Source organism: Oncorhynchus clarkii, chromosome 10 (assembly GCF_045791955.1).
Source record: "Oncorhynchus clarkii lewisi isolate Uvic-CL-2024 chromosome 10, UVic_Ocla_1.0, whole genome shotgun sequence".
NCBI classification, from domain to species: domain Eukaryota; kingdom Metazoa; phylum Chordata; class Actinopteri; order Salmoniformes; family Salmonidae; genus Oncorhynchus; species Oncorhynchus clarkii.
Window position 1 is genome coordinate 42964112 of NC_092156.1, and position 27503 is coordinate 42991614.

The 27503-nt window shown below is 43.5% G+C and overlaps 3 protein-coding genes across 4 annotated transcripts; all 3 read right to left on the bottom strand.

The window, feature by feature from the left end:
- LOC139419566 (chromosome-associated kinesin KIF4-like) lies at nucleotides 1-17952 on the bottom strand. 2 transcript variants are annotated; one of them, XM_071169539.1, is made up of 30 exons: nucleotides 17668-17945; nucleotides 16873-16996; nucleotides 16143-16257; nucleotides 15823-16013; nucleotides 15482-15580; nucleotides 12247-12413; nucleotides 10492-10586; nucleotides 9838-9957; nucleotides 9100-9275; nucleotides 8928-8989; nucleotides 7361-7493; nucleotides 7157-7215; nucleotides 6950-7055; nucleotides 6204-6326; nucleotides 5797-5970; nucleotides 5516-5619; nucleotides 5141-5285; nucleotides 4869-4979; nucleotides 4667-4750; nucleotides 4408-4521; nucleotides 4021-4176; nucleotides 3756-3853; nucleotides 2915-3044; nucleotides 2273-2557; nucleotides 1983-2060; nucleotides 1676-1774; nucleotides 1350-1520; nucleotides 1120-1245; nucleotides 885-1004; nucleotides 1-629 (listed from the first exon to the last, which is right to left on the bottom strand). In XM_071169539.1, exons 2-30 carry the CDS (start codon nucleotides 16993-16995, stop codon nucleotides 465-467), a joined length of 3729 nt encoding a protein of 1242 aa, XP_071025640.1. In that variant the 5' UTR covers nucleotide 16996; nucleotides 17668-17945; the 3' UTR covers nucleotides 1-464. The 2 variants fall into 2 exon arrangements, with proteins under 2 accessions (XP_071025640.1, XP_071025638.1); XM_071169537.1 differs by having other exon boundaries at nucleotides 36-629; nucleotides 885-1007; nucleotides 17668-17952.
- A 364-nt stretch (nucleotides 17953-18316) lies between these two features.
- Nucleotides 18317-19711, bottom strand: LOC139419567 (small ribosomal subunit protein uS12m-like). The gene is made up of 3 exons (XM_071169540.1): nucleotides 19583-19711; nucleotides 19416-19466; nucleotides 18317-18756 (listed from the first exon to the last, which is right to left on the bottom strand). The coding sequence occupies exons 2-3, from the start codon at nucleotides 19462-19464 to the stop codon at nucleotides 18371-18373; spliced, it is 435 nt and encodes a 144-aa protein (XP_071025641.1). The 5' UTR covers nucleotides 19465-19466; nucleotides 19583-19711; the 3' UTR covers nucleotides 18317-18370.
- Nucleotides 19712-22108: 2397 nt separating this feature from the next.
- LOC139419568 (neuronal PAS domain-containing protein 4A-like) lies at nucleotides 22109-26274 on the bottom strand. Its single transcript, XM_071169541.1, has 8 exons — nucleotides 26103-26274; nucleotides 25501-25652; nucleotides 25269-25377; nucleotides 24877-25168; nucleotides 24671-24780; nucleotides 24202-24337; nucleotides 22341-23944; nucleotides 22109-22137 (listed from the first exon to the last, which is right to left on the bottom strand). The coding sequence occupies exons 1-8, from the start codon at nucleotides 26272-26274 to the stop codon at nucleotides 22109-22111; spliced, it is 2604 nt and encodes an 867-aa protein (XP_071025642.1).
- Between the last annotated feature and the right edge of the window lie 1229 nt (nucleotides 26275-27503).

Here is a 27503-nt window from a genome sequence, read left to right on the forward strand (position 1 = left end):
AGAATGAGATTTATTAACTATAGGACAAATAATCATGAATTATTCATTTATTATGGATAACAATAAAAATGAGTTAAAAAATTATCAATTTCTATTGATATAAAATCCGTTACATACAACCTATTAAACATTTACATTTCAAGTGACAAAATAATTCCCTTGTATGATCAACATGGAAATAAATCAGCTTGTTAGTGCATTTCAGCCCTCATAATTAAGACATTTAAGTCAGTTCAGAGTAAGTGAATTTTCCAATGCCCTCAGATTCAAAACAGATAAAAGAGTGATGTCTAATTTAGAATCAATTGCTACACTTTATTACAAGGAACGTAGGAGTGGACATTTAAGACATTGAAAAAAAAAAAAAGAATAACAAAACACTGACAAAAACAGATGAAAGGACTATCCTATAGCAGGGGCTAAGTTCTTGCGTGATTTGTCTATACTAGCTTCCTTTGCCCACCTCAAGACTCTTCCCTGATGGGCGTACATCCAGAGAAAAAGCTGTTCTGGAAGCTAGTAAGGCCTCGTTTCTTCTTCTTCAAGAAGCTGGCTGTGTTCCTCTCTTCATCATCATCATCATCTTCCTCCTCCTCTTCAGCAGAAACAGAGACAGTCTTCCTCACAAGCTATAAGAATAAAGCAAGGAAAAATCTATTTTCAGCACTTTAAATAAGGACATGATCTGAAATACCCAATACCCACTTTAGGTGCAGCTCAGTGTAAAATAATATCACCTCACCAGATTCATTACCAACTCAACCATAACACTACCCAAGGCACCTTGACCCTTAAACAGTACCCTTCTGGAAGAGAGTGTGATGAGTCTGAGGGTATGATGTTACAACCATTGAGCCCATTGTTGATGGTATAGAGCAGCCTACCTTGGTGGGAGTGGCACAGGGTGGTTTAAAGAACGTGGTATCCCCAGAGCTAATGGCTGTGGGGTCTTGAAGAATAGAAACCGAATCTTTGGACCCATCATCTGTGACTTCGCTAGAGTCCTGCTTTTAGGAAGAGAGGGAAATGATTCTGAAAAATATATGCACAAACAATGATACATTCTATTCAATGTAGGGAGCCTATGTAGAATACAACATAGGGTATTTTTGAACTTACTGTACTGGACCTCTGGTTGCCGATGTTACGACACTTCCCATGGTCACATTTGCAGTTTTCCCCACAGGTCATCTTTCCCTTACGGCACCGGCACAGCTTGTTGCCACAGCGACCCTTACAGGCACACTTAACAAAAATGCAAACTTTTAACACTGCAAATGCAATGGTAATAGTGATCTGACCATCTCTAAACCGACAGTGTTGCCTGTCTCACAAAATAATGTTCTCACCCCTGTTGACTTGGGTTTGTTGACGTTGGAGTTCTTTCTGTTACAGCCTCTCTCGTTCTTCTCAGGGCACCACTCATCCTCCTCCTCTGACTCGGAGACAGACTCCAGCTCCTCAATGTTGATGGCCATATTCAGGGGAGCCTTGGTTGTAGTGAAACGGTGACCTTTAGGCTGCAGGAGGTAAAGAACACCACCAGTGAGATGGTGCAACCTCCCAGCACTGCCTGGGTCAGGGTCAGCTTCCCCTAGACTCATATAGGGGTAATCTTTCCTCTAACAGCTGGATATGAAACAGACAGTGGTAAGGAAGGATGTCAGTGGCCTACCTTTGGCGGGATGTACTCAAAGGAGTCGTCTGGGGACTGAGTGGATGCTGGCAGGACGTTCATCTTTTTCCCACTGGCCAACTGGAGCATTGTTAGTTTCTGAGAACAGAACAAACGTTGCTTGACATGGACAGTTTCAACAAATAGTAGACCTTAATGTTTCAAATTGTTATAACCTGTCCTTTTAGAGCAATGGGTGTGAAAAAAGCCATTTACAAATTAAAATAATATGGTCCGATAGACCATTGTTCTTGTATATAGCTTTGAGTGTTATATTGTCCTTGTATATGCCCAGCTGTGTATTTACCTTTTTGTATTGTTCATTGTCATCCAACAGCCTCTGGTTTTGCTCATTCAATTTCTGCATCTTTTCAATCTCATCCTCCTGTAGAGACGAGCATTATATTTGGAGGGGGTTAGAACCTTTATTCAGTTTTGGCTTCAACCTCAACACTCTGAGCTGATCTTTGGGTGCAGTCAACCTACATGGACAATTACGATTAATAGTAGAAACAAGTGCATGTGACCTTACTGACTGTATGACCATTCCTATAACATGTCAGTGAGCACAGTAGTGGAGAGGACAGTGTGACAGACCTGAAACTTGAGGCGCTGCAGAAGCTCCCTCTCCCGTTTGGAAGGCTCCTCCTCCTGCTTTTTCTCCACAGACGGTCTCTCTTTGCTCTGCAGCTGAGCCAGGAAGTACAGGACCTTCTCCTGGTGCATCTGCTCCAGCTCCACCAGGTGGTGCTGGTTCTCCATTTCCATGGTGGACATCACTTTCCTCTCATCACACATAGTCTTCTGCAGGTCCAGCATGTTGCCCTTCTCCTGCTTCAGGTCACTCTCCAGCTTAGAACTGGCTGTTTTGGCAGACACCAACTGTGGAGGCGGTAACATTTTTGGTGGTCATGCATTTTGTCAGTAAACATTATTTTTTTATTTTACCTTTATTTAACCAGGGAAGTCAGTTAAGAACAAATTCTTATTTTCAATGACGGCCTAGGAACAGCGGGTTAACTGCGTGTTCAGGGGCAGAACGACAGATTTGTACCTTGTCAGCTCGGGGGTTTGAACTTGCAACCTTCCGGTTACTAGTACATCGCTCTAACCACTAGGCTACCCTGCCGCTTACAAGGTAGGCTAATAGGCAGAGAATAACATGCTTTTCAAGACATTTCGAATTTGATTTGTGAGACCAAAAAGCATGCAGTTCAACGATATGCGAATGTGTCTCACCTCTGACATGAGGACCTTGAGGGCACACTTGGCCTCCACTATAGTAGTGATGTTGTCCCAGCGTTGCTTCAAGCGCCCCTCATTGTCTGCGTCCAGGACCTTCTGTTGTAGGTCAGCTATCTGGGCACTCCTAGGAGGAAATCCATGGAACAGCACGTGGCCATGTACTGTTATAATCTCCATCCGGCACAGCCAGAAGAGGACTGGCCACTCCTCAGAGCCTGGTTCCTCTCTGGGTTTCTGACTTTCATGGGAGTTTTTCCTAGCCACCGTGCTTCTACATCTGCATTGCTTGCTGTTTGGGGTTTTAGGCTGGGTTTCTGTATAACACTTTGTGACATCCGCTGATGTAAAAAGGGCTTTATAAATACATTTGATTGATGTGAATGTGTATCTATAAATGCACATGGATGTGATTCACTTGACCAAATGTAAATACTTGATCACATTTTATGCCATACACATATCATTACTCTTCTGTCCTCATTAAATTAACCGAGTTCTTAAGGACTTGCTTCTGGCAGCAGTCACAATATCCTATCAACAGGAACTAACAATGAACAGATGGGAAGGCGTAGGCTTTGGAAGGTGTGAAAAGCTTTGGAGCAATGCCTTACTATGACAACATTTCTCCAGGCAAGCAAAGGAGAAAAGGGTCAGGAATACCCAATGACAGTGCAAAAAATGCTTAGCAATGCAACTAAAAGACAAATATTCTGGGTACCCTTGTCTATGAAGAACACAAATGCATTAGCAGTAAGGGAAGGTCAATGTGAGTGGAACTGAAGGAATCCCTCAGCCGTGGGAGGTAATGGGTAAGGTCTGTACTAGTCAGACTCACCTGAGGTTTATCTCTGTCTCCAGGTTGTCCACCTGTTTACTGAGAGATGCCTCCAGCTCTCCCTGGCTCTCCAGCTCGGAGATGATGAGGGTCCGACGCTGTGAAAGTGTTGGGAGAGAGAACGCACAATAACAACAGTTTAACTTCTGTAGAGAAACAGAGGCATAATTTCCTCATGTAGCCTAGCGGTGGGAATTCCACTGAATCCTCATTTAGTAAAAGCTCAGATTCTCATTGATCTCTTTAGGAGAGCAACTTCACTCACCCTGACTTTGGCAGTGGGCCGCTCCCCTGCCTCCATCTGCTGTTTGAGCTGGGAGATCTCCTCTGCCAGGATCTTCCTGTCCTCCAGCAGGTCCTGCAGGTGGCGCCGCGCCTCCCCTGTGCTCACCAGCACCTCCACTTCGTTCAGGAGCCAGGTCTGCTCTCACACACACACGTCAGATTCAGGTCACAGCATACATTACTCACTCGGTCATTTTATACATGCATATACAGTCACAGCACTCATTGAAACCACACAACCACTCAGACAACACAACGCAGATTCATTTAACACATTATGGTAATCGTTTCCTTTCTTGCAAACCAGGACCCCTCACACAAAACAGTTTACACCGACGCACACAGAATCAAACAAAGGTGACTAGACCTTCACTCTGAGGGCTGCTCCCTCCAGCCCTCTGTAATGGACGTCCTTTCGTTTCTCGGCCACCTCACTCCTCTTCTGCAGGGCATCCTTCAGGCGCTTATTGGCTGCTGCAGCCTGAAGGCGAACACCGGCAGAATTTGAAATATCTCTCTGCACTTCCAGCTAACAACCATTGAAGAATTGACACGAAACACTTTCTCCTGGTCGATTAGGTCTGCAGACGAAAACAGAAGAACGGTGCACAAAACCCAGGCCTCACCTCCTCAGTTTTACGGCGCAGGACATTAGCCTGCTTCTGGAAGTCACTCTCAAGCTTCACCATCTGAAACTGACGTTTACGGTCCTGAGAGAGAGGCGAGAATTTTGGTATTTTATTTTTTTAAACAATCAATCGTAACCACATGGAAATGAATATGGTGAACAGTGTGTCTTATGTATGGATTATGGACACACACACACACCTTCTCCTTGAGCTGAAGCACCTCCTTGTCCTTCTTATTCTTCCACACTCTGAACTTCTCAGAGTCCTCCTTCATCTGCCTCATCAGCTGTACACGCTGACTCTTCATAGCCTACAGGGAAAGAGAGCAGACAAACAGAGACGCCATCAACAACCCTGTCTTGGATTGCCATCGCAAGGCCCGAATTCAAGTTTTTTAGATTCAGATGACCGTCGACTGAAAACCTGAAATCCTGCTGATTAGGTCAGCCACTGGCAAGCACCCGGTCATACCTGGATCTCATGGTTGAGCTTGGCCACGCTGCGGACGGAGGACTCTTTGAGCTTGAGGAGCTTGGACTGCTCCTGGAGTTTCTTCTTCATGTCTGTGATCTGACCCTCCAGCTCCTGCAGACGTTTCCTACGCTGCTCGCTCAGCCTGGTGGACAGATGGAGAGAATAGAGACAGGGAAATTACTGATGACTCCATTGTAAATGCAGAGGAATGTTTATACTAAACATACAGTTGTGAATACACACTAAGCTCGTGGCTCTTATGAAAGAGACTCCCACAACAGATAACTATCATATCAATTCAATATGCAGCCTGAACATAAAGATGCTGTAATATCATCGTTTGAACCCCACCAATGAGGCCAGCTGCCTTACTTAGCCTGATTAACGTCCTTCTTGGCAGAGTGGAGAACCAGGATGAGGTCCTCCTTCTCCTTCTGCAGAGAGCCCACTGATGTCTGCAGACTCTTGATGTTATTCTGAAGGGGAACAGTCAATGAGGAGCTCCATCAGTTCAGTTTGAAGCAGACAGTCAAAAACATTCCCAGTGGATAAGAATCAAAGTGCTGTGCTGGTGCTGCCTCACCTGTTGCAGCCCTCTCAACCTCCATTTTAGCCAACCCATATTTTCTCTCCAGTCTCATCTCCAGCCCTACCTGGTGTTCAGTCTGCATAGGCTCCAGGTGGCTGTCGTTCTGGCACATCTTCCGGACAAACTCCTCCTTTAGAGCCAGAATGTTGTTGAGCTCAATCAGCTCCTTGGACATTTGGGCCTGGCGCAAGGCATGCTGGGTAGTGAAGCCCTCTGTAGAGTCTTTGTCAACAGAAGCCTGTGTAGGGTGGGGGAAGAGGATGTATGCTTCTATGATAACAAAAACACACCAGTTTTGTACAACATACCCATTGTACAAAACCCACAAACACCATGTACAACAATTCAAAAAAGACTCTGTGAAAATGCAACAACCCCAAAACACGTCTGGATGTCTTCAGGAACCAACAGCCTTGCAGAAGCGGATCTGTAGCACAAACAGGATTCTGCATTAGACGACCAGAAACTTACAGAAGGTGAACCATCAGTTGGGATTTCGTTGCAGCTGCCAGACACATGAGGGCTGTCATCTCCTTCAGCCCCACAGTCTGCAGCCAACGCCTCAATGGTGGCAGCAAGGCCAGCACTCTCATCCTGGAGGGACAAGAGCACAGACATTATTACCCAGACACGATACAAAGCAGCTTCTTATTAATGGACTGAAATATGGTGTAGGGAACTAAAATATCCAGCCATCAAATGGATGGTGTTACACATGCAATGTGTGTAATTGAATGGAAAATAAATCAAGTGTCCATTATCTTTATGATTAGCATGATCAATACACTGTGAAAGTGCCATTACCTTATGTCATACTTCTGGGGTCAGTCTCCTGATATTTGGAATGAGCTTGACGATTAAGTCAAAACATTTGTGAAAAATAATATTTGTGTTTGTGGGGAATTTACTTCTGCCAGATGTCTTCAGGGCAAAAATGTCATAAGACAATTGCGCAACATTTTTGCCTATTGAAGACCATTCAAAAAGAACACAAAATAAAATAAAAATCTACCAGGCCACTTCCTAGAAAATTCTGCATCACTTTCATAGCATATAAAGTAATGGCATTGAACAGCAACAGCTTAGCTACAATGGACTGCAGACAATTGTCTAATGTGCTTTGCTCGCTAAACATATAAAAAGGAACTGAATGCAGTCAGTCACGCAGCAGTAGATCCAGCCTTGTGGTTTATGTGAGCTCCCTCGTCCGGCAGTACCTGGAGCTGCAGGATGACGTGCTGCAGATTCTGGATCACTTCCACATTCTCCTTCAGCTCCTGGTCCTCCAGAGTCTCCATCACCCTCTGCAGGTCCACTTTACACCTAAAAGAAAAGCATTAAGTTTTAACACAGATAATTCTGGTGCCAATGACTTATAAGGACAATGAAGACAATGGGCGAAACAAGTAAGAGTTCAGACTTACGCTGCATGCTGTTTCAACTCTTGCAGTTTGCTTTGCAGTTTTTCATTTGCTTGCTCGGTCTGTGTGTAGAGTGACAAAGTATGGCACATGTGACGATCATGGTAATATCTCCAACTATTCTAAACGGTGAGTCAGCGTTGCTGTGTGATGTTGGTATGGCCTGTGACAAGACAGACCTAGTGCAAGACCAGTGCAGATCCTTACCATGATGATCCTCTCAAACATCAGGGCAGTCTGGCCTGCTGCCTCACTCAGAGCACGGCTCAGTTTGTTGTTCTCAACCTGCAGGGCACGGGTCCTCTCCAGGATCTTCGACACGTTCTCTGCTGGCTCAGTCCTTTTACAGAGAAGGGATGGAAGGAGTCAGTGAGATACTTTTTGGTAGTATTTTTATATTTCTTTAACAAGGAAATTACCTTTTTTAGGCTCCCAGAATCGAAGTTTGTTTAGTGCTATCCGAGACCCTTGAGACATCCTTACCCTAAACATACCCCTCATCTAACCTTAACCATTTTAAAATTCACTATCAAATGGGGTAGATATGTCCCAAGGATCCCAGATAGCAAGGACCAGTGGATGTTCATTCTGCCAGTCATCAAAGGTTTAAAGACTCTTTGGCTGAATAGACGGATAGAGAACTAAGGACATACAGTTGTAGTCGGAAGTTTACATACACCTTAGCCAAATACATTTAAACTCAGTTTTTCACAATTCCTGACATTTAATCCTAGTAAAAATTCCCTGTCTTAGGTCAGTTAGGATCACCACTTTATTTTAAGAATGTGAAATGTCAGAATAATAGAAGATAATTATTTATTTCAGCTTTGATTTCTTTCATCACATTCCCACTGGGTCAGAAGTTTACATACACTCAATTAGTATTTGGTAGCATTGCCTTTAAATTGTTTAACTTGGGTCAAACGTTTCAGGTAGCCTTCCACAAGCTTCCCACAATAAGTTGGGTGAATTTTGCACGCCCAATTTTTCAGTTTTTGATTTGTTAAAAAAGTTTGAAATATCCAATAAATGTCGTTCCACTTCATGATTGTGTCCCACTTGTTGTTGATTCTTCACAAAAAAATACAGTTTTATATCTTTATGTTTGAAGCCTGAAATGTGGCAAAAGGTCGCAAAGTTCAAGGGGGCCGAATACTTTCGCAAGGCATTGTACCTGTTTCCTCCCTCATCTTCACAAGGTCCTTTGCTGTTGTTCTGGGATTGATTTGCACTTTTCGCACCAAAGTACGTTCATCTCTAAGAGACAGAACGCGTCTCCTTTCTGAGCGGTATGACGGCTGCGTGGTCCCATGGTGTTTATACTTACATACTATTGTTTGTACAGATGAACGTGGTACCTTCAGGCGTTTGGAAATTGCTCCCAAGGATGAACCAGACTTGGTAGGCCTTGAAATACATCCACAGGTTCACCTCCAATTGACTCAAATTATGTCAATTAGCCTATCAGAAGCTTCTAAAGCCATGACATAATTCTCTGGAATTTTCCAAGCTGTTTAAAGACACAGTCAACTTAGTGTATGTACACTTCTGACCCATTGGAATTGTGATACAGTGAATTATAAGTGAAATAATCTGTCTGTGAACAATTGTTGGAAAAATTACTTGTGTCATCCACAAAGTAGATGTCCAAACCAACTTATCAAAACTATAGTTTGTTAACAAGACATTTGTGGAGTGGTTTAAAAATGAGTTTTAATGTAAACTACCGACTTCAACTGTATGTCAGTTGGGGAAATGATTTAGTAGTAATTACCCAGAAAGCACTGGTGCCACACCACCACGTGCATGCAGAAGCATCACCTGTAGCTCCTGGACCTGTGTCCAAAAGAGGAAATATTCCATCAAAACAATGGACACTTGAATCGTGTAAATGTAGGGTCGAATTGTAGGGTCACTTAGCACGGTGGTCAGTGGTCACTACCTACCTGCTGCTTCAGACGTTTCATTTCAGCAGCTCGAGGGTCCACGTTGACCACAGGCTTGTTTTTTATCTTGCGAGCTCTGTCAGCGTAACGCAACGTGTTGATGGTCTCCTCAATGTTGGAGTCTGCAGGGCTGACACACGCTATCATCAAGGTGTGGCTGTTACCTCCCAAAGAATCTGTTGGTAAAAGCAGGAATTGATTCTTCAATGCACACTTTTAAACATGGAGTGCTATTCAGTCTCTAAATCTAAGAAACATTCAGTTTTTTTATGAATATGTCTGTGTTGCGTTGAATGCCTTAGGGCAGGAGTCGGCAACAGGCGTCCAGCGAGTGAGTTTTAGGGGTATATATATATTTTTTGAAAGACTAAAATCACCAGAATTCAGCTAAAATTAATTTCGACAATCTGTTCCCAAGTATTCCCACACGACAACAAAAAATTTCAATTTGCATTGTACAAATTATGTTCCGGCCCCCCGAACATCCGCTCCAACAAAAATCAGCCTGTGGTTGAATCTAATTGCCTACCTCTGCCTTAGGGTATACAACGTATGCATCTCGACGGTTCTCAGTCATCCAACTACCACAAGGCCTTGTAACATCTTTATTATGTTCATTGTGCTTAAAAGCTAATCCTGAATTGAAACCACTAGACCCGGGAAGAACATACATGGGCGGCAATGCCCGGATTTAGACTGCTCAACTACCACATCCCCCTGAACCCATCGAACTCTCACCCTGCAGCAGGCGGGTTAATTTGGAGTCTCTGTAGGGGACAAAGGTGCCTTTCTTGCTCTCATCACCCAGGGCGCTGATCACGTTGCCCAGGGAGAGCAGGCCTCGGTTGATGCTGATGCCTGGAGCAGACAGGAAGACAGCAGAGTCAAATAAGGTTCTGATACAAAACTAACCACGCAATGAATTAGAACTGGGACTGTCATTTAAAACATGTAGATTGTGCTAATAATGGCCTTAACAATACTGGAAAGGAAAAGCATTGTCAATCCAATGTCTGAAATGGCCGTGCAGGATTTACTGTGATGCAGCCTCTGCTTTCATACTTCTTGCGCTTAGCGGAGCAGAGATAGTGAAGGACGTTGTCAAGGAAGTGAGTTTGTGTTTATACAGGATGTACCACCCCACACCTACTGTCAACCAATCTTGTCAATGTGGAGCTATACGGAGCCATCCACATTGTTACAAAATTAGAGGCCCACAACGATGCAGTTCAGAGCTTGATTTGGTCTCTGCATGCCTCCGGAGACTCCGCAATTGCGTCACACCCTCCATATGAAGCCTCCGACCACAAGCCAATTATTGCTTGATTGGAAAATCAAAGCACACAGCTTACTGCTGTTTTCCAAAGTGTTAGCTTCTGGGAGTTGACTCACCTTCCTTCAGACGGTCGCCCTCCGCTTTGGTTTTCTTTTGTCTCTCAGAGCCAGCCAGATCCACCAGGTGTAGCTTTGACACCACATTGTCAGATCTACAAACACACATTTAGAAACAGAACAGAAGAAATGAGAACAAATCAACTTACAACACACTTAAAACAAATTAGTTGAATTAACTACACTGCTCAAAAAAATAAAAGGGAACACTAAAATAACACATCCTAGATCTGAATGAATGAAATATTCTTATTAAAATACTTTTTTCGTTACATAGTTGAATGTGCTGACAAAAATTACAAAAATGATCAATGGAAATCAAATTTATCAACCCATGGAGGTCTGGATTTGGAGTCACGCTCAAAATTAAAGTGGAAAATCACACTACGGGCTGATCCAACTGATGTAATGTCCTTAAAACAAGTCAAAATGAAGCTCAGTAGTGTGTGTGGCCTCCACGTGCCTGTATGACCTCCCTACAACGCCTGGGCATGCTCCTGATGAGGTGGCGGATGGTCTCCTGAGGGATCTCCTCCCAGACCTGGACTAAAGCATCCGCCAACTCCTGGACAGTCTGTGGTGCAACGTGGCGTTGGTGGATGGAGCGAGACATGATGTCCCAGATGTGCTCAATTGGATTCAGGTCTGGGGAACGGGCAGGCCAGTCCATAGCAGCAATGCCTTCCTCTTGCAGGAACTGCTGACACACTCCAGCCACATGAGGTCTAGCATTGTCTTGCATTAGGAGGAACCCAGGGCCAACCGCACCAGCATATGGTCTCACAAGGGGTCTGAGGATCTCATCTCGGTACCTAATGGCAGTCAGGCTACCTCTGGCGAGCACATGGAGGGCTGTGCGGCCCCCCAAAGAAATGCCACCACATACCATGACTGACCCACAGCCAAACCGGTCATGCTGGAGGATGTTGCAGGCAGCAGAACGTTCTCCACGGCGTCTCCAGACTCGGTCACGTCTGTCACGTGCTCAGTGTGAACCTGCTTTCATCTGTGAAGAGCACAGGGCGCTAGTGGCGAATTTGCCACTCTTGGTGTTCTCTGGCAAATGCCAAACGTCCTGTACGGTGTTGGGCTGTAAGCCCAACCCCCACCTGTGGACGTCGGGCCCTCATACCACCCTCATGGAGTCTGTTGCTGACTGTTTGAGCAGACACATGAACATTTGTGGCCTGCTGGAGGTCATTTTGCAGGGCTCTGGCAGTGCTCCTCCTGCTCCTCCTTGCACAAAGGCGGAGGTAGCGGTCTTGCTGCTGGGTTGTTGCCCTCCTACGGCCTCCTCCACGTCTCCTGATGTACTGGCCTGTCTCCTGGTAGCGCATCCATGCTCTGGGCACTACGCTGACAGACACAGCAAACCTTCTTGCCACAGCTCGCATTGATGTGCCATTCTGGATGAGCTGCACTACCCGAGCCACTTGTGTGGGTTGTAGACTCCGTCTCATACTACCACTAGAGTGAAAGCACCGCCAGCATTCAAAAGTGACCAAAACATCAGCCAGGAAGCATAGGAACTGAGAAGTTTGATTTCACAGAAGTGTGATTGACTTGGAGTTACATTGTGTTGTTTAAGTGTTCCCTTTATTTTTTTGAGCAGTGTATATCAACAGAGATTTGCATATAAAAAATGTTAATGCAGTGCTTTGCGTGTCGGATACATTCATGGACTGCAACGTTTCCTTGGGATGAAAATTAGAAAGTGAGACAGATCTATGGGAGAAAGCTAGAGAGAAGACTGACTTGTCTGCCCCTCTGCGCTGCTCCAGGGTGATGGTGAAGATGGCATGGGAGCGAGACGAGGCAGCATTCATGGCAGTGGAGCCCACAGTACGGGCTGAGTTCCCCAGCTCCAAGCAGCCCACCATCTCATTGGCAGAGAACACCTCCCTCTCAGTCAGGCCCACGATCTAAGATAGGGAGAATGGGTTAAACATACAGTACAGCCAAAACTTTGGACACACCTACTCATTTGAGGGTTTTTATTTTTACTACTTTCTAGAAAAATAGTGAAGACATCAAACTCATTATAAACACCTATGGGATAATGTAGTAAGCAATAGCGTTAAATCAAAATATATTTGAGATCCTTAGCCACCCTTTGCCTTTGATGACAGATTTGCACACTTTTGGGATTCTCTCAACCAGCTTCATGAGGTAGTCACCTGGAATGCATTTCAATTAACAGGCGTGCCTTGTTAAAAGTTATTGTGGAATTTCTTTCCTTCTTAATGCATTTGAGCCAATCAGTTGTGTTGTGACAAGGTAGGGGGAGGGGGTATACAGAAGATAGCCCTATTTGGTAAAAGACCAAGTCCATATTATGGTAAGAACAGCTCAAATAAGCAAAGAAAAATTACAGCCCATCATTTAACCCTTTTTTCTCTATTTCCGCCTGAATGACGGGCCCAAAGTAAAACTGCCTGTTGCTCAGGCCCTTAAGCCAGGATAAGCACCATTGGAAACCATTGGTACCATTGGAAATAAAACACTTTCAAGTTTGTAGAAATGTTAAAATAATGTAGGAGAATACAACACAATAGATATGGTAGGAGAAAATCCAAAGAAAAACCATCCTCTTAGAATGGCAAGTATAAGGTCATATTGAAAATTAGCTCCCTGGATGCAATTCCTTTGGTTTCCACAGGGTGTCAGCAGTCTATGTTCAAGGTTTCAGGCTTGTAACTTCAAAAACAAATAAGAAATATCAGTTTTAGTAAAGGGAAATTGGTGTTTGCCCATGCCATGAAGACAGGACACACCTGCTAAAAATCGGTTTCCTATTGAACATACTTCTTTACGTAATAAATGTTATAGTTTGATTACATTTTGGGTATCTGAGGAGTAAATAGAAGCATATTTTGAATTGTTAAAACAAAGTTTAGGGGTATATTTTCAGATTCCTTTCTCTGCATGTTGGAAGGAGTGGATTGCTCAAATCGATGGCGCCAACTAAACCGACTTTTTGGGATATAAAGGATTTTGCGAAAGTATTTGGCCCCCTTGAACTTTGCGACCTTTTGCCACATTTCAGGCTTCAAACATAAAGATATAAAACTGTATTTTTTTGTGAAGAATCAACAACAAGTGGGACACAATCATGAAGTGGAACGACATTTATTGGATATTTCAAACTTTTTTAACAAAGCAAAAACTGAAAAATTGGGCGTGCAAAATTATTCAGCCCCTTTACTTTCAGTGCAGGAAACTCTCTCCAGAAGTTCAGTGAGGATTTCTGAATGATCCAATGTTGACCTAAATGACTAATGATGATAAATACAATCCACCTGTGTGTAATCAAGTCTCCGTATAAATGCACCTGCACTGTGATAGTCTCAGAGGTCCGTCAAAAGCGCAGAGAGCATCATGAATAACAAGGAACACACCAGGCAGGTCCGAGATACTGTTGTGAAGAAGTTTAAAGCCGGATTTGGATACAAAACGATTTCCCAAGCTTTAAACATCCCAAGGAGCACTGTGCAAGCGATAATATTGAAATGGAAGGAGTATCAGACCACTGCAAATCTACCAAGACCTGGCCGTCCCTCTAAACTTTCAGCTCATACAAGGAGAAGACTGATCAGAGATGCAGCCAAGAGGCCCATGATCACTCTGGATGAACTGCAGAGATCTACAGCTGAGGTGGGAGACTCTGTCCATAGGACAACAATCATTCGTATATTGCACAAATCTGGCCTTTATGGAAGAGTGGCAAGAAGAAAGCCATTTCTTAAAGATATCCATAAAAAGTGTTGTTTAAAGTTTGCCACAAGCCACCTGGGAGACACACCAAACATGTGGAAGAAGGTGCTCTGGTCAGATGAAACCAAAATTGAACTTTTTGGCAACAATGCAAAACGTTATGTTTGGCGTAAAAGCAACACAGCTGAACACACCATCCCCACTGTCAAACATGGTGGTGGCAGCATCATGGTTTGGGCCTGCTTTTCTTCAGCAGGGACAGGGAAGATGGTTAAAATTGATGGGAAGATGGATGGAGCTAAATACAGGACCATTCTGGAAGAAAACCTGATGGAGTCTGCAAAAGACCTGAGACTGGGACGGAGATTTGTCTTCCAACAAGACAAAAATGTCAGTCTCTCGATGTGCAAAACTGGTAGAGACATACCCCAAGCGACTTACAGCTGTAATCGCAGCAAAAGGTGGCGCTACAAAGTATTAACTTAAGGGGGCTGAATAATTTTGCACGCCCAATTTTTCAGTTTTTGATTTGTTAAAAAAGTTTGAAATATCCAATAAATGTCGTTCCACTTCATGATTGTGTCCCACTTGTTGTTGATTCTTCACAAAAAAATACAGTTTTATATCTTTATGTTTGAAGCCTGAAATGTGGCAAAAGGTCGCAAAGTTCAAGGGGGCCGAATACTTTCGCAAGGCACTGTACCTAAATGTTTAATATCCATCATTTTTTATGATTATTTATTTGAATTCAGCACCCAGAAGTTGCCCCGCTAGTGGGACGCCTAGCCCTAAGTCATGAAGGTCAGTCAATTCGTAAAATTAAGAACTTCTAAATTTTCTTCAAGTGCAGTCGCAAAACCATCAAGCGCTATAATGAAACTGGCTCTCATGAGGACCGCTACAGGAAAGGAAGATCCAGAGTTACCTCTGCTGCAAGTTCAGAGTTAACGGCACCTCAGATTGAAGCACAAATAAATGCTTCACAGAGTTCAAGTAACAGACACATCTCAACATCAACTGTTCAGAGGAGACTGTGCGAATCAGGCATTCATGGTCGAATTGCTGCAAAGAAACCCCTACTAAAGGACACCAATAAGAAGAAGAGGCTTGCTTGGGCCAAGAAACCTGAGCAATGGACATTAGACCGGTGGAAATCGCCGTTGAAAAATCAAACGGTCGACCTCTAGTACATTCCCCCAAACAGTCCTTTTAAACAAGTACATTTGACTCGTTTCAGACATATTTAGCAACATTTTCAACTGTAAAAGACACACACCTTTATGCCTTCCTTGGGGTCCTCCCGAATGTTGATGGTTGATGGTTTATCTTTGGATACCGATGGACAGAGCAAGTCCAGGATGTCTTCATTGTATATCTATGGCACACAAAATTAAGTCAAAACGTTACAGAAAAACATGGCCAGGATACTTCCGGACACAAAGAAATGTATTTCTTCAATAATCCCGAATCCTGTCTTTTTAAGCATCACGACACCCTGTTTTGAGTTTCTGAGAAGAGGAATGTACTGGTAACAATGATTGTTTGGTCCATTATCACAGTAAAAACATGCATTGTGTTGTGACAATCATGATGAATAATGCAGAGGTTCCCACACACCTCCAGGTAAGACACTGCCAGAGAGAATTCACAATCCGTATGCTTCTCCCTTTCCTGGAAGATCATTCTGACCACCCTGGGGATGACTCCGACGGTGGGCTCATTCTCTTGGGCCGACGTATAGGTTCCTCCCATAGAAAACGTCTTCCCCGAACCCGTCTGACCATACGCAAGCACAGTAGCATGATAGCCTGAAAAGAAGAGGAGAAACATTATACATACAGCTTATTGATTCTATTCCATTTTTCCCATACCCATAGAACCAGTACTGGTTCTACAGGCAATCCTGTGTGAAAGTAAACATCTTTTCCCCCCTGTACCTTTGAAAAGACCACACAACAACGGTGAAACAGCACTGTTGAAGACTTCCTCTTGTTCAGTTGTAGGATCAAAAACATAATCGTACGTGAACGCCTTTTCAATGCCAACAATCACCTGCAAGAGAGAAGAATTATAAGACAACAATTGTCCTTATGGAATTGAATCCATAAATCATCAGGCTAAGTGTTGCAGATGGCTAGTTGCATAAGCTTCCATAGCCTGGCGTCCTCGATCAACCACACCTAAACTAGTTGCTTTCACCAAAATACGGATTCCCGTAAACAGAAGCATATCCAAATATGTAGGAACAATACTTACTTTTTTCGGGTTGTATGTGTCTTTTGTTATCAAATAAGTGTTTAAAACACGTTTTTATCCAGGGTGTTCCATTTTCTGCCTGTGGGCTGTGATTGTCACGCGAGAGTAAACTAACGCGTATAAGCTCTACTTCTACAGGCTGAAAATGGAAGACCCTGGATAAAAATTTTAAACACTTATTTGACAGTGAAGGACACATTCAACCAGACAAATCGTAAGTATTGTTTTTAGAGATATTGGAAAATGTCTCAACGGGAAAAATTACTTTGGTGAAACCAACTAGTTTAGGTTTGGTTGATTAACAACACCAGGCTATGGAAGTTCCGCAACAAGCAATCTGTAAACAATGTCTCGTTGCGGGACGAAGCAATGCCAAGTGCTGTGTTATGTCTTGTAGAAACGATTGTTGACCTGTGGATCCCCTGGCACGAAGGTGAGACAGGTCTGGCAACCCTCGTTGATTTCTTTAGTAACCAAAGGTCGACACCGCAGGGCAACCCGCACGGGGATGGACTTATCATCCTCCTTTGTCATGCTGCGAAATCAGGTAATAGGTGACAGATGCATAAAATGATGATGTAACGGACAGTGTGGCCAATATCAAATATCAAAGCAATGTTGTCATTAGGGGCGTCAGGTAGGCTAGTGGTTAGAGCATTGGATCAGTAACCAAAAGGTTTCTAGATCAAATCCCAGAGCGGACAAGGTAAAAATCTGTCTTTCTACCCTCGAACAAGTTCCTAGGCAATAATTGTAAATAAGAATTTGTTCTTAATGCACTTGCCTAGTTAAATAAATAAAACATTTGAAGCAAAAGGAAATCTTGAAACGGTGCAGATCGGAAAATTGTATTTTCTGAAAGCTACTTTTGCCTCATTGTAATTAATTCAAAAACACCTGATATCAGACAAAACAGGAAGAGAGACACGCCCTCGCTGGTAGACCGACCCACCCCGTTAAGTAGACCGGAACTTACTATTTGTGTTCAATGGTAAACGGCGTGTGAGTGAACTCTTTAATTTATCCACCACCATCTTTGCTGATAGTACGGACGGTGAATTCTAGCCCGCATGTAGCTAGCTAGCTTGATTGTATTTGGTTACCTAACTAGCTAGCTATCTTGCCGATAGCTGAACCATCGTTGATCATACCACTACACTGCCATGCCAAACACGTTTAGTAACTTATCTAAGGACGGTCACTTACCTTTTTTGGGCTGGCAAGACGTTGGTCTTGACCCCTGCAATGAGCTAGCTAACGTTCGCTAAAATGAGTTTGCCTCTAGCGTGGTAACTAGTCACCACGAACGTTAGCTAAATGTTTCTTAAAACTATATATTTTTTTCAGAGGCTAGAATAAGACCCACATGTAACCACGCATCAGTTGTCGTAATAAATGTAGTTGACTGAACGTTTTTTTTTCCGTCATAAGAACTTCAGTCGGTGGTTGTCATGGATCTCGTCTTGCCCGCCACTTTCAAATATTCAGCTCCGCCTCCACCAACACGCGTCTGCTATTGTCATGTGCCTGTTTCATGTTTCAAAATAAAAGTCTGACATATGCTATGAATCTAAACTGTTAAAACTGCAGGTATTTATTTCATAAATCGACCCAGCGTCATCCGGGTTAGGGGTTGGTCTGGCCAGGGGGTAGACCATCTAGTTAAATAAAGGTTAAAAAAATTTGCTCAGTGATTCTGCTCAATGTGCTCATCTCTGGATATAGCATAGGGGTCTATTGCTGAAGTCTGCAATTTATTATTTATTTAACCTTTATTTAACTAGGCAAAAGTGAATAGGGAATTAATGAAACATGGGATAAATCACAAGAGATCAATCACTGGGTCCAAGCCAAGTTTGAACTAAGACATTTATTACACATATACAACAAAAAACATTCCCTATCCCTCTCAGTTATTTTTCTTCTTCACAACATGAGCGCAGTCATATTTTCCCCTGACCACAGTCAGCTTGACACCTGGCAGGTCCTGTGTCCTGCCCCCCTGCACCAGCACTACATTGTGCTCTTGGAGGTTGTGTCCCTCCCCGGGGATGAAGACCACTGCCTCCTTGCCGTTACTCAGGCGGACTCTGGCACATTTACGGTTGGCCGAGTTTGGCTTCTTGGGTTTCCGGATCATTGTCTTCAGGATCACTGCCTTCAGCTGGGGGCGGCCGAACATGGCACTGACGCTCGGGGGAGGGGGGGGCGGCTTCCCCCGGCGATGCATCTGATTCAGAGTAGCCATAGTTCTGGAGAGGACAGGTCCGGACCATTGGGAGACAGACTGAGACACTAGTAGGGTACAATGAGTGAGTAAGAGATCTGCTCCAACTTCTAATGTTGAGAGTAAACTGTAAACATAACAGCTCGTGTGGGCCTAAACAAGATGCTGAGGATATTCTGAAGTAGGGATAGTCAATCTTCATTGCAAAGGAGCAGTGAGTGTGCATAATTTTGCTGCAGCCAAAGCAGTACAATTCAATTTAGAAGTTTATAATCTGGTCCTCAATAAAAAATACTTTTTAGCCTAATCAGCTGTGCTTCCACACACTGGCCCTCACAAGGTAAGATTCCCTACCTCTGTAGGTCTGAAGTCAAGAGCATGGATGTCAAGCCTCTGTGCTTGCGTGTCTTTTTGGTTTCACTATCCTTGTGGGGACCAGAAGTCCTCACAAGGATAGTAAAACAAGACAGATTCAGACAAGTGTGGGCATTTCACCAGTCCCCACAAGAAAAAAAACGTTATTTTAGGGTTTAGAGTTTGAGGTTAAGGAAATATGAATTTGAACGGGAATCAATCGTCTGGTCCCCACGATAGTAAAACAAACGTGTGTAATATGACTATATTGTATTATGTGCCATTAAACTGACGCATATATCCAAAGCAACTTAGTCGTGCGTGCATACATTTTTCAGTGCGTGTGCAAAATAGGCAGGCATGATGAAGTTACCTTGCATTAGTGATGTCAACATTGGTCTCAGACTCCCCAATGACGCCATCCCTGCAAAATAGGCATATATAGGATTGAGGGGAACCTGTCTGTGTCACATTGTTAACCTTGCAGCTAACCCTACCATTTAGTCCAAAGCCATGCTCTACAGTATTTTCAAATCGTACTTGTTTATTTTCAGTTCCTGTCCAAGGTCAAACCACCGACGTGTGTCTTTAAAATATATATAACAACTTTTAATAGGGAAAATAAGAAAGCGTAACTGCTCTCACGCGTATGACCGCAGGAAGTATTTTACATTTTCTTCCGTATTGAGTGCGACGGCTTCCGTTGCAGATTTTTGTAAGAGCACTACTGTCACCTACTGGCCGGTTACACACAAAAAAAACAAAAAAAACACCATGCACATGAGTTGGCCAGAGGATAAGACTATGATTTTGGATCTGATGTCGAACATTTTCTAAACAAGCCCCAAGGTATCCTATATTTTAGAATCCCTGAAATAGGGGTGTGCTGGAGCTGGAGGGTAAACCAAAGATGACAGATCAGGCATCTCACTAGTTCCTTATATTTGATATAATTCTTTGTCCATGTTTATAATTGACAGGAAGAAAATAATCTAACAGTTGAGAACCACCACAGGTAGCCTATTGTATACGTTTTTTTGCCAGGTGGATATAATTTCTTCACATCCATCTACGAGAAAGAGAGGGGAGGCGTTGTTTGTGTGTGAATGTCTATGTATGTGGTTCTGTGTAGAGCAGATGAAGTAGCAAGCGGATGCAAAGCGAGAGAGAAGAGAACAGGGGGATAGATGAGTATGAGGTAAATGACTCATAAGGAGATGGTTTTCATGAGTGAGGTACGACTGAATGAACAAGAGAACACAGATGTGTGAAAGAGGGAAGATGAAAGGAAAAAGTGAATGGCTTGAATGGATGAGTGGGAGGGAAGGGAGAGGTAGAGAGATAACAAGTGAGAGGGTGGGAGGGAAAAAAATGCAAGTCCGTCCTTCTTGTATGTCTTCCTATCCTTTTATCGCTCTCCTGTTTTTCTCTAATTTAGGTTCAGTCTATTTTCATCCCTCTTCAATTTTCACAAGAATGGAAGGGCAGGAAGGATAGAATGAGAGAGCATTAGAAGTATGAACCTCTTTCATAGAACTCAGCAGCGCCAAGTGGGTGCAAAGGGCCAGGAGGGTGGATGGTATTTGAGAATGAGGTTAATTTAATATCATTCTAGTTAATATATTAAAGGGTGCATCTGCCTTCCCAGAAGAGTGGAAGTTGTTATAACAGGAATGGGGGCCCCTTCTCCATGTTAATGGCCACGATTTTGGAATGAGATGTTCGACAAGCAGGTTTCCACGTACTTTTGGTCAGTGTATATGTGTTGTGATAATTGTATTTTGCTCTATATCCTGTTAGCTCATATGCCTTGACACCGTGATATATAAGCCTAAGGCTGAGACAATAAGAATACACAGTGGCAGAATAGATTCAACCACAGCTTTGTTTCATCACAAAACCAGAGAGCAACATCTGTCCGGTGAAGTCCACAAAACATTGCATGTAACAAACAGTTATATGACCTACAACATAGTCAAGCAAGTTAATGTTTACATTTTCAGACTACTAAACCAGTATTGATTCAGAACCACAGAGAGTTACCGCAAGCCGCAAAGATAACAGGCACTGTCTCCACTCTACCAGCAACATTTAAACTTCAACATTTCAACATCATCTAATCACCTATGCTTGTGTGGCTGTTCATGGTAGCATACTGATTTATGTCTGCCTGTGTGTGTGTGTGTGTGAAATGCATGCACATTCAAGCCTGTTGCACAGTATGGGATGCTGATTGTCACCATGCTGATGGTGGAGAGAGGAAAGTCTGTCAGATGGGCTATTTACAGAAATACAGTGTCTAATTCCTCAGTAAGACACAAAGACTTTAAAAAAATAGAGATTTTAATTTGCTTGGTATCCAAATGCATTGGCAACTATAAACAACACATAATGTCCATCACTTATATTAAATATACTAGCTAATGTACTAGATATCAGTTTCTGATTTATTTATTTTATCAGAAAATGTACAATATATGAATGTACAGCATATATTATCAGTACACTGGTAATACACACTTTTCACTCCACTTTTAGTCATATAAAAAATATATATTAAATAGATCAGACAAACACAGTATGCGAAGAGCACATATGCTGAAAGACAACCCATCATGATTTTCAAACCTAAATGCATCCTTTCAACAAAATAAGACCCTAGTCAACCAACATGTAAATCAGTGTATAAACAAGCACTGCATCTTTATAGATAAAACCAAACAAAATTGTTGTGGTATGATACATTTGTGCGATGTGATCTTGTGTGCTCAAATATGCCTTCTTCCTCACCATGAGTGAATTTAAATATGGCACTTTAAATGACCTCTCATGAGGTTACTTAACAATAAAATCAATTCAAAGTAATGCATGTACAACTGAATCAGCAGAAAACCTTATTATACAATATTGGATTTTAAGTATCCGAAATATGGATAGGAGAATTTACATTTTCACCTTTCTGAAGATTTTTTTTTATACATTTTGCACATTCAGCTTTTACAGGAAAAGCTGCATCTTAAAATATGACAATATGCCATACTGAATAAAGTAAGTCACAGACTTATTTTAAAACGCAGGGTCACGCAGGCTTCCATCTGAAATGAAAGAAAACAACAGAGAAGCGTTAGTTAATTTAGTTCAGCAACCAGTATTATTCACACTGAATTCTTAGTAGTCTCATGCATCTTATACTGTAACATTTAAATATCTGATGAGACAATGAAAACAAATGTATGTGCCAGTAATATAGCCTGCTATCTTATATTAACATATGAGCATGACACATATGGCCCCTTACCTTGGTGAAAACTTTGTGAATGCATGGTTGAGTGGGAGTTGATACAACTCAGGTTGTTACCCCAAGACGGGGTGAAAGAGGCATCTGCCTCAAACAGAGGTCCCATGTCACCCAGTTCCTCCAGAAAGGACTGGGCATTGGGCAAACCAATGGTGGGGGCCGGATGGACCAAGGCAGAGGCACCCTCCTGGAAGGCTGTGAGAACGATGGCTGATGATGGTAGTGAAGATGGAGGCTCCTCTGACACCTCCATATCCATCACCCTGATGACCATCAAAGCTCCACCCACTGCCAAGCAGTTACACTGCGTTGACTGGACGCTACAGAAATGGTTGACACCGATTGAAGACTCACCCTCGATGAGGCTGGGGTTACACCTGCTCACTGGAGTGAGTGGTGAGCAAGGGGGGGAGGAGTTCAAAGAGGAGGAAGAGGGAGAAGAGGAGCATGAAGAGCGGGACAAAGGGAACGATGAGAGCGCCTCAATTAGGCTCTCAAGTAACATACTCTCCTCATACAGAGAGATATCCTCTCGGCTACGGGGCGGGTCTAGCCCCCTCCAGGGCTGGCACTCACCTCCGCAAGGAGGAGAGAAACTCTGGGATGTGGCCTGAAGGCTGGGTGAAGTCAAGGTGGATGGGGTCACTCCGGGTAGAAGCGGGTCACAGCAAAATCCCTCAGCTAAAGAGCTAATATATTTAGCCAAGAGAGACATTTCTTCATTCTCCCTCTCCTGCTCTCTGTCTATGGAGAGGAAGGAGCAGGGCGGGTGTGTGGGTGATGCCGCTGGGGTAAGGAGGAGCTCATTCAAAGGGCCACAGAAGGGCTTGTGGGAAACATCCACATACAAAGGCCCCATAATCTGTGGCAGGCTCATGATGGAGCATTCATCTCCCCCAAAACTATCAGTGGTGGGGGGCAGCTTTCTATGAGGCTCTGCTGGGAAAAACAGCTCAGGATGATCAGAGGAGAAGGCCTGGGAGAAGGCTGGTGTTCTGAGTGCTGAGGTAATAATTTCATGGGCCATTGGGCATGACACAGCTGCATTGATGTGAACTAAACTGAGTTGCAGTTGCTCCCCAAAAGGAAAACTGCCACTTTCAAGATGAGGGGTATACGGGGGAGCGCATGCAAGCTCCCCAATCTGTTGAGGGTGGGGCATAGTAAGAGGGGCAAGGGGCTCGGTGAGGGAGGAGGGGAGAGGGTCTGAAATATTGGTTATTGGAGATTGAGAGGTTATTCTCTGAGACAGAATATCAGACTCAGGATAGGTCAGTGAGGCAGGAGGGTACACAGTGGTTGGCCCAACAGAGAGATGGCTGGACTTTGGTTTCCACTGGTGTTGTCCTCCATGTGTCTGCGGGAAGTTCTCCTCATCCAGAGATGACAGGCTGGACCGAGGACCAGAACCAAATGGCTGCATGGGCTCCTCACAAGCGCTCACACCAGACGTGGCATGGCTGAAGTCTAACGAATGTGCAGACAGGCCACTGCCGCTGAAGACCTGGTCTGGACTAGACAGGCTCTGGCCAGAACCCAAATACCCAGGGAACTGGTTCTGCTCCAAACACAGCTGCTGGCGTATTGACCACGCCTCTGACTCACTGAGAGAAAGAGGAAAAGAGACTATCATTATTTGGATCTCACAGATATTGTATATATTGTATTATATCTATTGTATGGTATATATTGTATTGTATTGTATGGTATATATTGTATAATATATATAGTATTGTATTGTATCTATTGTATGGTATATATTGTATAGTATATATAGTATTGTATTGTATCTATTGTATTGCATCTATTGTTAAAGGTTGGAGAGTACACAAATGGCATATGACAAGTGTAGCTGTGGTACCTGATGATGTAGTTGTGGCAGCTGATGGGGTGTTCTCCATTGTTCAGCTGGAGGACCATATAGAGCCAGACCCAGGAGTGGTCTGCTGTTTCCACCTGCAACACCATCTCCACCTGCCGCTCCCCTCCTTCATTTACTGCAGAGACAGAAACATTCCCATGTTCACATCTGCTTACTTGTCTGTCTTCCTCATGTGTGTGTACCAGTGGAGGCTGCTGAGCGGAGGACTGCTATTGATAATGTCCGGAACGGAGCGGATGGAACGGCATCAAACACAGGGAAACCATATGTTTGATGTATTTGATACCATTCCACTGATTACGCTCCAGCCATTACCACGAGCCCGTCCTCCGCAATTAAGGTGCCACGACCTCCTGTGGTTTGTATTATTGGTTGTGTTGGCGTGTATGTTAAGTGGCTGTGGTGCAATAGTCTGGTTGGGTAGTTGTGTTATTGTGGCTGTACTCACATATGATATGGTGCTGTTCAGAGGCATGGGAGAGGTCCCTGGGATGAACCAGGCTGTACCAGGAGCGAGAGCGTAGAGATTCCACATCATAGCCCAGGTACACACTCACACTGGAGGGAAATGGGATGACAGAGTTGATAACATACCCCATGTTCTCATGCCTATACACAATTCAAAGTGTTAGAATGAACCAGGCTAATTCTTACCTGTCCTGCGCGTCCCAAAGCCTCATGTCCCTGTTGTGTTGAGAGTGGAAACAAGCAAGCAGGAAGGCGTGCTCAGGGGGTGGGGTGAAGGGGGCACTCTTGGCGATTGTGAGGTTAGACGTTTTTGTCTTCAGAGGGGTACAGAAACACACCCATACTGGGTTGGAGTTCCAGTAATTAGAGACAGGGCAAGGTGGGGTGAGGCAGCGAGCTCTGACCAGCATCAACTTGTTCCCTGCACCTTGCCGCCGGATGAACTTTGTGGTATTGAAGCGACATCGAAATAACCTGTCTAGAGGAGGATAAAATAGAGGTGTAAATTGATGTAGATTGATGTGATCTGTTGTAATTATAAGAATGGGTAAACATTTGAGTAATAATGGTATGTCTACCTGTATCAGTAGTGGTCATTGGTAGACCTGCAATGTTGCTCCTCATGATGTAGTGGTCCATAGGATTGATGATATCATACACACTGTCACTCTGGGCAACCAGGTCCACCTGAATGAGAAAAACAAGTTGAGTGATATTGAATGGGACTTTCATAGGCCTATGTACAAATACTTTCAGTGTATGGTTTGTCAAAGTAACAACAGCCACCAGTTTGTAGCTTAGGCTACTCACCATACAATGCCCGAGGTGGTCTACGACGTTGTCTGATAGATACAGAAGTTTTCCGTCGCTTGTTAGGAGTAGCATGAAACCTGACAATTCGTGCATCAGCCCAGAGAGCTCGTGAAAAGACATGAAGTCCATGGTCTCGTCTTGAAGAGCGTCTGGTTTTGGCAGCGAAAAGAAGAGGTCTAACGTTAGTTGTGAATATCGTCACTAACACAAAGAAGCACATAAGACATTCTAGTATTTGCATTTTATTCACTTGGGATCGTGTTCATACTAAAATGTTATGCCTCAAACTGGTTGGAGTCACACGCACTCTTTACTCACAGCAACAAGACTACAACGGACAGCGCCAAACATTTTCAACACCTCGGACAGCAAAATACTTGTAAGGCCATTATGTAAAAAATCGAACTATAGCCAAATAATAAATTAATAGATCAACTTCTGATTTACAGTGCATGATGTGCGGCAGTAGTTGTCGACCATTCACGTTAAACTGAAGTGCACCTGGTGACAAAAACCACAAGAGCAAAAGCATGCTTTCCCTATTAGCCTAATCACACTTAATGTGAACATATTTCAAAGAACAAAAAGGTTTAACCTACCTTGAAAGAATACAGACTTTCTGGTGTACATGCAGGCAAGTGACATGATGTGTAGGTAGGAGAGTCGAGCTTTGTCAGTATCGGAGATGGGCAACAGTTCCTGTAGGTTCCGAATCTCTGCGTTGATTTGGTCCCTCCGAGCCTTCGATGCTCCTTTTGTGGACCGAAACATTGTCGCGTGCCTGTCTGAAACAGGTGTCTGTTCAGAGTTTGGAAGGTTTGTAGAGACGGGGTGTTGTTCTGCCTCTTCACTTCATCTTCATTAGAACGTTATAACTTGACATCTGAATTGTTAAAATGAGAATGACTAGTTTAATAGCTGCGTTTGCATTGTCAATTAATTGTAATTAGCCTCTGTCCGTTTTTATTATCCGGTTGCTCTCCCCAGGGGCAGACGGCTGTTAGACAGTAACCCTATGTTGACTAGTTGTGTCGTGATAATAAAGTCCATGAACGAGGATATTCTTTATATAGGCTGATGGTGGGGTGGAGAGGTGGTTGAGCAACCATAAGTATGAATATAATTTGAAAGGAGATGGGGAGGGTTTGATTAGCATTGAGGACCGAATGCTCTCTGTCTCTCTCTCTCTCTCACCCTCTCTCGCTCTATCAGGTGTCATAGAAAGCATCCATCTGTATGTTTCAGCATGTTTTTCTGCATGTACTTAACCTAACAGCATGCGTGCACTGTATGTGTACTGTATGTGTACTGTATGTGTACTGTGGGTGAGTGAGTGTTGACAAAAGCACATTGTTGTTACCCGGTGAACTAAGCAAACGCCTACACACTCCTCCCTTCTCTCTCTGGCCAGATTTCAGCCTTGTACATGTTCCTTGCTTTATTCTTGCCTTGGTTGTTCAGTTTATTTTTAGAAAAGGGATTTGAATAGAATGATTTGATTGTAATGATACTCGATTTGTTTAGCTCCCTCACAGCTAAATTGCAAAGGGTCAAGATGATATTTGTTCATCGAGTTGGGAGTTACAGCACGTTCGAGTGAAGATAATATATATCAGGTGTTGAAGTCAAACAGTATGCTCTGTTTAGAAATGCAGTATACTGTTTAACTACAACCACCAATAAGACTACAGCCACACACACTTTTTCTTTACTGATGTACAACACGGCCGACTCAACACCGAAGTGTACTGTACTGTGTTGAGTCATGTACTGTGTTGAGTCATGTACTGTGTTGAGTCATGTACTGTGCCTCTGACCGACTGGATTCTCCTGAAATGATAAAAACATGAACAATTAGATTGAGATTTTCTTGGCTTCCGTTAGGTCCGGGCCCATATGGGACACAGAAGGAACCACTGTTTGACACCCTGAGTTCCCTGTGGAAGTTGATGTTTTTATCGTGGTTGGTGTGGCCATCTGTTGAAACCACACTGGTGTTG